At 36.7% G+C, this 10,633-nt stretch overlaps 2 protein-coding genes across 2 annotated transcripts; one reads left to right on the forward strand and one right to left on the reverse strand.

Annotated features, from left to right (window-relative positions):
- Window positions 1-239: 239 nt before the first annotated feature.
- On the forward strand, window positions 240-3,283 carry LOC116202010 (signal recognition particle 9 kDa protein). The gene is made up of 5 exons (XM_031533521.1): window positions 240-400; window positions 696-837; window positions 964-1,032; window positions 2,652-2,745; window positions 2,860-3,283. Exons 2-5 carry the CDS (start codon window positions 766-768, stop codon window positions 2,934-2,936), a joined length of 312 nt encoding a protein of 103 aa, XP_031389381.1. The 5' UTR covers window positions 240-400; window positions 696-765; the 3' UTR covers window positions 2,937-3,283.
- A 5,829-nt stretch (window positions 3,284-9,112) lies between these two features.
- Window positions 9,113-10,362, reverse strand: LOC116201581 (transcription repressor OFP14). Its single transcript, XM_031532861.1, has one exon. It carries the CDS (start codon window positions 10,242-10,244, stop codon window positions 9,342-9,344), a length of 903 nt encoding a protein of 300 aa, XP_031388721.1. The 5' UTR covers window positions 10,245-10,362; the 3' UTR covers window positions 9,113-9,341.
- Between the last annotated feature and the right edge of the window lie 271 nt (window positions 10,363-10,633).

Here is a 10,633-nt window from a genome sequence, read left to right on the forward strand (position 1 = left end):
TTTATCAATATCTTCTACATCCCATCCCCGGTACTATTGAAAATGAAAATTACAAAGTATTAACTACAATGGTAAAAATACAAAATCAGTTACAATTAAATTACAAACCACTATCAGCCCATGCAATGCGCTGGTAATCGGGCTAGTTACAAATAATTTTATTTTTTTGTGAAATTAGAAAATTTTCTCCATTTATGAAAAATAGTCAAAATTTTCTTTAAAATAATAATAATTAAAACAAGAAAAACACACACAGTCACCGTCTCTCTTCGCTCTCCGTTTGGGCTGCTGCCGTTCCATCGCAAGCTTTGATTTCTTTAACCTTCTGCCGTCGTCAACCTCTTGGGCCTCCCCTCTGCTCTGCTCGGAAGCTCCGCAGGCCATCCGAGCGAAGGAAAAGGTAGTTGCTTTCGATTTATTGTTTTAGGTTTCATTCATAATTTGGCCATCAGTCTCGATGTTTGATGATCGAATCGCAATGCTTTGCAACTGTTACCTAGTGATCCCATAGATTCATTCATAGCGAGGCGAAGAATCTGTGAGTGAGTGAGTCAATGAGATCCCCATCCGTAGAATTCGGTCCTTTCGTTGAATTTGAGGCGGTCGGATTTGGCTCACTGAACGGCTCCCTTTGTATCAATGATAGCAGAATAGAAGATTAACTTGATGCCCCTTTGCTGTAATTGCAACTGCAGGAAGAAGCCGCCCTGCATTGTGCGTGAAAGGTTCTTTCTTGGTGTGTAGATTGAGGTCTCAACAACAACAATGGTTTACATAACCTCATGGGATGAGTTTGTCGAGAGATCGGTTCAGTTGTTCCGGGCAGATCCTGAATCTGTACCTCTACTTCTCTCTCTCTCTCTCCCTCCTTCCCTCCTTCTCTCTAACACACTCTTTGCAATTAAGTCATGATATAACTGTGGATTGTTCACTGATCAATCTTTCTTCCCTTTTATCTTTCAGACACGCTATTGCGTAAAATACCGTCACTGCGAGGGGAAGTTGGTTCTCAAGGTCACTGATAATCGGGAGGTACTGAGTAATTCTTCCCGTTTTCTGTTTCTCCATTCCTTTTAATAGATTGCAACTTGCATATTCGTGTAAATTAATGACTTTTGATAATGGATGTGAAATCTCACTTGAGGGATAGGGAACTCTTTCCCAGAAATAGTTCATGGGATGGTTATTAAATAATGATGAGCAATATGTGGGGTTGCTTTTTATGTTACATGGCCTTCCATCTTGGTAATATATAGATAAGTTCATTTCTTGGTTACAGTATATTGAAAATCGAGCAAAGAAGGCTTGGCATTAGCATTTCCAGTGTTCAAAGTGGTTGAGGATTGAGGAGATGCTAGCATGTGCTGAATAGTGTCAAATTGGCTGAAGTCCTAGCATCTCTTCTTTACCGGATGGTCAATATTGATGATCTTATTGATTAATGTCTGATTTTATCGTGCATTCCTGCTGGTTGTTACCATCTATACCGTCTACCGTAGCTTGTGACTTACGAGCTTCATTTTTCCTTATGTTTATTTGTATCCCTTAGACACCCCTAGCTCTAAGTGCAAGACAGTTTCAACGATCTTCTCAGGAGATTGAAAGAAAGGAGTTCGGAGGGCGGTGTCCTGGGGTTCCAGGCATGATTTTGGGTGGATATTTGTAATTTTTTTATTTTAATGTCCTGAGTAGGAGGCTGGGTGCCATATTCTCTAGGTTGATCTGTGCCAAGTATGCATTCCATAATGGTAAGGGAGAAGAGAATTCTCTCTTACGCTAGATTCATCCTTTATTGATTAAAGGGTTCTATCCCATACATTGACAATACTAAGGAAAGCATTACTTGATTCAGCTGGAAAAAAAAAAGGGTGGTTGGATGGTATAAATGCCAAAGAGGAAAAGAGCTAGATTTAGTTCAAAAAAAAAAAAAGATGCTGCACGAAACATCTTAGTACTGCTTGAATCTTTGATTCTGGGTAATCCCAGAACTCGAGATTCCATTATGAAATAATTAGAGTTTTACATTTAATACCATGGGAAAAAAGCTGATTATTTACACATTGAATATTTTGAAAAACTACTTGCATTGTTCAGTATCTGTATTGAATTTTTTCATGTGTGAGCTCATGGATGGGGTCTCGAAATGTGCTAACGGTTCTTTGGCCCTTAAAATTGGGAGGAAGTGAAATTAGAGTCCCATGTAGATGGTGCTCCTGCATATTTTAATTTAATACCATTTATACTATGATTTAATGGAGTATAGTATAATTTTTCAAAATGTTCAATTGATCAGATCTTATGTAATCCTACTGAATTGGAATTGAATAGACTAGATCTAGGATCTTCAGCTGACTACAATATATTATTAAGGTAAAGGACATGTGTTATCAGTTTGTTAGGTTGGAAATTGAACATTATGGCAGGGATGGAGATTGTATGCTGCTAAGAACTTAGCTATCATTTGGCCTATAGAAGAATTAGCTATTGGTTGTTGTTAAAGGGGCAAGTCAGAGTTCCTTTACTTCAATGATGATTTTGGCCTTCTATGCTATTTATGATATGTAACTAGAGTTCTGTGGATATCTTTCTTGGGAGCATTCACAAGCTTTATGTGCTTATTTTTGCTTTCTTTCGTTTCTGCAACTTGCCAGTGCCTCAAGTTTAAGACAGACCAAGCACAGGATGCTAAGAAGATGGAGAAGCTTAACAACATATTCTTCACCTTGATGGCTCGTGGCCCTGATGGTATTACTTGATGATCCTATTTTTTCCTCTCAGTTTAAGTACTCTCTCTCGACCACAGCAAAGGAGAAAAAGAATATTTTCTTAACCCGTTTTCTTCATCTTGTTAATGTGCAGCGGATATTTCTGACGTTGCGGGGAAAGAACAGGCAGAGGCACAGCCAACCAAGAAGGGAAGAGGAAGAAAGCAATAGCTTCTTTTGTGATTTGAGCAAGCTTGTTTTGGGAAGTTTTTTAATGGATGGAGGTCAAGTGCATAGATCCGTTATGTTATGAAAGGCGTAGGATAGGATGACTTAAGTTGCTTCGTACCATATTATTGGAAAGAGCAGAATCTGAAGTTCATTTGACGGTTAGGCTATCTCCCCCGTTTCTGTTATTCGAGGTTTTGATACCTGTGCGAACGTTAGATCCGCACATAGAATGATACTTGGGTCATTCTCCGACTGGATTGATCTGAGTGAATGAGACGCCACTATTTGTTCGGGCTCATTGGAATTCCGGGCCGATTAGTCATCCAAAAACACAGGATTGCAGCCAATTCTATCACTTATGTCTTTTAAGTATAGATCTACGAACCAATAATGGGTTCGGAGTTATATTACACGTGATATTCAAATCACGTGCCGTCTTGGTACCTTACTTCTCTAAGGTTTGCCGATTTTAATTATCGAGTCGAGTTAATTAAGTCATCGCACATTCTCTCACTCGCGTAATAGAAATTAAATGGTTTGGGCTCACCTTGGACTTATGATCTATACGCAATATGTTCATGGGCCTGACTTGGGCTTGAATATGCATGAATCATGATTTATTGAACTAGAAGCTTCTCCATGGACTTAACCCTGTATAAATATGCATGATGATCCAATTTAGTTTGGGCTAGGCCCTGTATGGGCCAAACCCTCTTATATTCCTATGATTTGACTAAGCCCATTATTAGTGTTCCTATTTGCATCTTTTCATTAATTTTCCATGCATGATCCATTTACAAGATTTTAATGGGAATGGGCCTTTGAGTGAGCCCACATCCATTTATTCAATTAAAACTCACCTATTTTTATGTAATTTTCTTTCTATCTTAATCCGTATTCAAACCCACATCCATTTATTAGCCTAGCCCATATGATTTTTATCCATTCTGAATCTAACAAGCCCAAAGCAAGTCCTCTTTGCTTAATTTCCGATTTCTCTCGGTCTAATTTAATTTTTCCACTCGTGCTCACCGAGTCTATTTCATTTCTTTACAAAAGCGTCGACTTGGATCCCTTGAAGGGCTTGAGATTGGATCGAATGAATCCATAGAGCTGATGATGGGCGTTGGGCCCATGATGAATTCCATAGATTCGTCCGATTTGTGATCGGAAGTCGTCGAATTAGAATACAAATAGGACGATGGTTATGAACCTCATACGGCTTCATGGACATTAGGACTAGCTAGAAGAGGTGGAGACGGGTCGAATGAGGGTGTTTGTGTGGCGGTAGGTGGCTGGAAGATGGCCAAGAGTGGTTGGTTGTGGCCAAGAGTGAAGGAGGAGGGAGGCCGAAGAGGTGTTGCCGGCTGTAAAGGGAAATAGGAAGAAAGAAAGGAGGTTTCTTGATCTGCAAATTCAATTTTTAGAGGCTCCTTGATGAAATGAGGTTAATTCATTTGGGAAGTTTCCACTTAAATATCATGATCTGATGGTCATTAAAATATTAAGGGTCTGTTTGGATTGCAAGTTAAAATTTTTTAATTTTAACTTTAACTTTAACTCAACACACTACACAACAAAAACACACATTTCCCAAGTCAAAAATTTTAACTTCAACTTTAACTCAACACACTACACAATAAAAACACACATTTCCCAAGTCAAATTTATAATCCTATTTCATTTGTCCTTTTCCACGATCAAAATCAAAGTTAAAGTTTTGTAACTTTAACTGTGAATCCAAACGGCTCATAAAACACTCAGATTGAAGGGTTGTCACCGTTTCAGATAAGGGTTGGGGGTTCAGTGAATTTTAGGGGAAAGACTAATGCTGTGTTTGGTTTTAGAGTTAAGTAAAATTGATTTTTGATTTTAATTGGGTTGTAATGATGGTATTATTGAATTATGAGAAAAAAGTGTAAAAAAGTAATGAATAGTTGAGAGAAAGTAATGATTGTGGTGTTGAATTTTGATAAAAGTAATGAATAATTGAGATAAAGTAATAATTAATTGAGAGAAAATAATGATTGTGTTGTTAAATTGTATAAAAAAGTAATGAATAGTTGAGAGAAAGTAATGATTATGTTGCTGAATTAAAGATAAGTGGAGTTAAATGAAGAAGAGTTAAAATTAAAGTTAAAATTTGTTTGTAAAACTAAACAAATCTAAGTTATCCCCGCCCAAAATAGCATTTTCATCTGAAAGTATCATTTGTTAACCACATGCCATTAAAATTTCAGGTCGTTTCAACTTTGGAAAACGTGTCAAAAACTTTGTGCCTTGATGCAGGTCATTTATGGACTGGTTTGGATTAATCGACAATTATGGGCTAAATTTTCTTCATGACACCCCAATATCTTTTCATGGGCACGTAGTTCAGAGGCCTTAGGGGGTTTCAGGTGGGTCGTGAGGAGCTTATATGGGATCATTAATCCCGAGGTTAGTGGTTTAAATTTCATTTTTGCATTTATCTCCTATTCCCTAAATAAATATTGAATAAAAAAAAAGCAGTTTGCCCCTAACCTTATATGATAAATTAGTTTATACCCCTTGACCTTTAAATTTTTGCTCCATATCTCCCCAGCCTTAAGAAATATAAAGCACGTCACCCCCTTCGGTCATCTTTCTGGCCAAAAGGAGTCACGTGCGTGGCAGGTGACATTTTCAAGGGGCATATATGATATTTTATCACATGATAAAATAAAAATTTAAAGAAAAAAAGAAAAGAAGCCCAGAGTCCTAAATTGGTGGGGGTGGGCTGTCATTCATCGGAAAGAGCCTTTCGTCAGATAGAGCTTCATCTTAATGTGTTGGAACTGGAACAGAAGCAGAACCTAGATTTTGACAAGCGTAGAAGACCATCGAATGCTCTGTAGCGGAGTTCAGCTGAGCCATTATTCACTGCTATCATAATTTTCATTGTGCATTATATTCTGCAGTGAGCAACAATTATTTCGACCATGTTAGCATTGCATTCTCTGTGATGTGAGAAGGGCTGGAGTGGTGGAAAAGAAGGTAGAAGCTCTGCTAAATCCGAAGGTCCAACGCTGGGATGAATTCCCCAAAATTATGCCATAAATCTCTCAAACATAATACTATCCACAATCTTGTCTTCTTGCCCATTTATCTTCAATGCACGATTGAAATAAAACGAAGAAGAAAAACCATCCACTCTTCCCTCAAGTGCAACGGCCTTTAGTCACCATGACAAATTTTGTAGATACAATTTAATATTATCATCTTCATCAATTTCAATTGATTTTTTTCCTTTGTTTCTTAATGTACAACTTCTTTGTTGCATTAATTAGAACTATAACTGTCGTTTGAAATGAACAGATGAAAGGTTTTCATAGATATTTAAGATTTCTCATATAAATAACTATTTCATAACCCTAATATAAAATTGCAAAAGTCTTGGAGATGACATTGGATGATATTTTAATGGGTTAATTACACCGGTGATATAAAAAGGTTTAATAATGTATTAGGTTGGTTCAAAAAGTTTTTTTTGCTACTTGATGGTACGTAATGTTTCAAAGTTGTAACATGATAGTACAAACCATCATCTCGACATTGACGCCGTCAAGCCGTCTTTTACAAAACTGTAAATTTTACACCATCATGTAACTTTCGTAAAATATTTTGTACTATTAAGTTACAACTTCAAAACATTTTGCACCATCATGCAACGTTCCACAAAAATCGATTTTGCACCATCAGCGTCGGCTTGACGGCGTCAATGGCAAGATGACAGTTTGTACTATCATGTTACAACTTTAAAACATTTTGAACCATCAAGTAGTAAAAAAACTTTTTGGACCAACCTGATACATTATTAAAACTTTTTGAATCACTAATGTAATTTACCATATTATATTCAAATTTTAACGTGATAGCTTTTATTTATCTTTTATCTGTAATATTTTAACATTGTTATGAAATTATAAGTTATTAATTTTTTGGGTAATATAAATTAGTAATATTTTGTAAGACCAAAATAGATGGCAGTTCTACAACTACTAACTCTCATGCGATTTAGTTTTTGCTCCTGTTTATAATTTCTGAATCTAAAAACATTAAAAAATACAAAAGCCCTGATAGACAAAATTCCTGGCACATCATTGGGGAACATCCCACAGACAGCACTAACCTTTTTTTTCTGCTGAATACAGACAACACTAACTTAAATAATAAGTATCTATTTCAATCATACTTAAAAAAATCTATATCAATTGCGGATTTGGTTAAAGTAAGAGTAATTAGCTTACACGGTAACTCTTTATCAGTTTCTGTATCACAAAAATAGATAATTATCACATATGTCAATATACGATGAATAAAGATAGAGCAATGAAGTTAAGACTGTATTCTATGGAAGGTACATGATAAATATATTGTTAAAGCTATATTATATGTTATATACAAAATAAATATACTGTCAATGAAAGTAGAAGTTTAAACATTATGATGATGACAAACAAATATGTATAATAGTCTTAGGATAAATTGCACTGCTGGTCCAAAAAATTTTATAAATGTTTCAATATGGTATAAAAAGTTTTTTTTCTACTTGATGGTACAGAATGTTTCAAAGTTGTTTCAGTATAGTACAAACCGTTATCTCGCCATTAACGCCGTCAAGTCGACACTGATTGTGCAAAATCGATTTTTGTGGAATGTTACATGATGGTGTAAAATGTTTTGAAGTTGTAACTTAATAGTACAAAATGTTTTACGTAAGTTATATGATGGTGCAAAATTTACAATCTTGTAAAGGACGGCTTGACGACGTTAATGGCGAGATGACGGTTTGTATTATACTGAAATAACTTTGAAACATTTTTTACCATCAAGTGGCAAAAAAAACTTTTTGTACCATATTAAAACATTTATAAAACTTTTTGAACCACCAGTGTAATTTTCTTAATAGTCTTATGAAAAGAAATAATTAATAGTAAAAGCGGGTAATATCACACAAGTATTATAATGTAGTTAGAACTACAATGATCGATAGAAAGATAACATATAAAATGAACTATCAGATCTCTTACTTAAAAGCTCCTTAGCACATTGAACTTAGAAATATCACATTCTCGACAAATCTTTTCAATTATCAATGAAACTTCTAATATTTCAAAATATATGTTTTTATATATTATTATATACAATGAATATAGATACATATTGGAAATACGTTGAATATAACGGAAACAAAATGTAGCAAAAGTTCATTTAACTGAAATTAGTAAGGTCATGCAATGATGAGCTGGGGATTGTCATACAGAAGTCCTACACCCTGCTCTTCAGCTTTTATATATTATAATAGATAGGTATATATATATATATAGAGAGAGAGAGAGACATATAACTCCTTTCCTATCGTGGTCTTATGTTCAAATTGAGAAACTTGTTCTATATTCGATTGTTCAGTTTTCTTTTTAAGAAAATTCACCGTCTCAGTCAGTCTGATGAAATCGATCCTAGATATTAAATAGATTTTTTGAGAATAACCGAGACAAAATTCATTATTACTGTTCTTAATGTTTGTTTGATTTAACATTTTAAGATTGAAGAAGGGCAATGGCGATGCCCAAAACATCGTCCCCTATTAAGATCCGCATCGATCGCTGCTTGTGCTACCTCGTCATGGATGAGAATGTGCAGGTTGTATGACCCGATGTTTGTCAAAGAACCGAAGGGCATATATATCGTCAGTAAGGATATTAGGCTGATGCTTTTAGTAAGTCTTGGGGACAGCCTTAACATTTAAGTTCAATCGGATAAATGAAAGCATTGGCAATAGGTAGATCCGCAGAGGCATTTATAATAATAATAATAATAATAATAATAATTGAAAAAGAATGTAGCACAGTGGCTCATATCTTTGCTGTTGATCGAGGTCGCATGTTCAATACTTAGTGAGACTACCCATGCTCATTTATTAGTTATTTAGGTTTCTCTTTCATTGTTGTTTTGGACCTCCTTTATAATAATTTAATCAACATCTTAAACAAACTCTTGGGATTGATTAGGGTGAACGGAGAAAATTCACGATCAAGAGATTTTTACTTCTTAATTAATGGGAATTTGAATTAGTCGGAGCCATTCAACTTTTAAATAATGGTGCAGATGAAAAAAAATAAATAATAAATATTCCTCAAACCTCACCGAAAACATGAAAATTCCAGAAAGTAAATCATAAACAAATCTACATTATTAAATAAACCATTCTCCCATAAATAAAAAAATTCAAATATCCACCGAAAAGGCAAATGATAATAAAAAACACAGATACTAAAATACACCTAACCATGTGGTTGCATCGGAAATATTCAACCCATAAACGAATATTTTCTTGAGCCTAGACATATTTTCTTTTATGTCCCCCATACCCAAAAACTTACGTTACGTTACGATCTCTCTCCTAGTCCTCCTCCTCCTTGTCCCCCTAGCAACCCTGCCGGGTTCCTGGTGCCTCACCAGAGGCCGGCCGTTGCTCCGGCGGAGTGCAACAATGAGGTCCACAAATGCATTGAGGATGTACTTGTGGGACTTCTTCTCGTTCAAGTTGAGGTAGCAGAACAAGAGCTCCTCCATGAACTCCCAGTCGACCTGACCGTGGCTCCTCAGCCTCGCGTCGACCATCTCCCGCATCGAACGCCTGAAGTCCTCGTTAGGCAAGGATGAATGGGCCAATACCGCGATGCAGTCATCGGGAAGTTTGACTTCATTCTGACAATCGGACATCGAGTCATTGTCAGCCATCGACTCTGTAAAACTCATTCCGCTGGTGGTGGCGACTGTAATAGTTGTGGCAGTGGTGGTGGTCGTGGCTGCACCGGCAGTCGAGGTGGTGGAGCTCCGGGCTTCCTCCATCAAGGAGCTGGACGACCCAGGTCCAACGAAGAATCGGGCCGACCCACAGAGATCCCTCGGGGGCTCAAGGAACCTTGGCGAGTCAAACAATATCCCGCCGGCACATGACTCCTTATCGACAGGAATAACATTTGACCCCTTGCCCTTCTTGTCTTTTGCGACGTTGCTGTTGCAGTAAGTGCTATCCTCATCTCGTAGATAGAGCGACTTGAAGTTCTCGAGCAGGAAACGGTCTATATCTGCGAGAGCAGCCCCGTCGTCCTTATTGGTAGCATCGTCGATTCGGGTACGATCGACTGCGAAGGACCGAGTCATCGGATGTTTGCAACCCGAGAGGATGAATTTCTTAGGGTTTTGGAGATTAGGGGTTGGCTTGTTCTTGATCTTGGAGAGGTAGTCTTGGAGAGATTTATGAAGCTTCTTCTTTGGCATTGTTTCTCTACTTGGTCTCCAACTGATCGATCTGTCCGTAAATTTTGGGAGATGTAATGGGGGAGAATGAGAGAAGGAGAGAGCGGCTCATAAATAAATGAGCAGAAAAAGTAACATATTCTCATTCAAGCGTTTTAAGATGCATGCGTTTTATCTGCATTAGTTAATTTGGTAATTATTATCGAAATTTTCCACCAAATATTCTTTAATATTTGGTCGTAAATTACAATAAGACCATGAGAATTATAAAAAATAACTTAAGTATTAAAGAGAGGGTAGTCCTCGCCTCGTAAATAAGAAGTTTCGGTTCGGTACTTTGTGAGACTATTCCCGCTCCTTTATTTGCTTTTAGGATTTCTATTTTATTGTACTAGTCATATGAGCGTCTT

This window comes from Punica granatum, chromosome 3 (assembly GCF_007655135.1).
Source record: "Punica granatum isolate Tunisia-2019 chromosome 3, ASM765513v2, whole genome shotgun sequence".
NCBI classification, from domain to species: Eukaryota; Viridiplantae; Streptophyta; class Magnoliopsida; order Myrtales; family Lythraceae; genus Punica; species Punica granatum.

Excerpts from the sequence above, each read along its gene's own strand:
- LOC116202010 (XM_031533521.1), top strand. The coding sequence starts at position 766 with ATGGTTTACATAACCTCATGGGATGAGTTTGTCGAGAGATCGGTTCAG. Across the intron at positions 1,033-2,651 it reads AGGTCACTGATAATCGGGAG|TGCCTCAAGTTTAAGACAGA; the intron begins GTACTGAGTAAT and ends GCAACTTGCCAG. Across the intron at positions 2,746-2,859 it reads GATGGCTCGTGGCCCTGATG|CGGATATTTCTGACGTTGCG; the intron begins GTATTACTTGAT and ends GTTAATGTGCAG.
- LOC116201581 (XM_031532861.1), bottom strand. The coding sequence starts at position 10,244 with ATGCCAAAGAAGAAGCTTCATAAATCTCTCCAAGACTACCTCTCCAAG.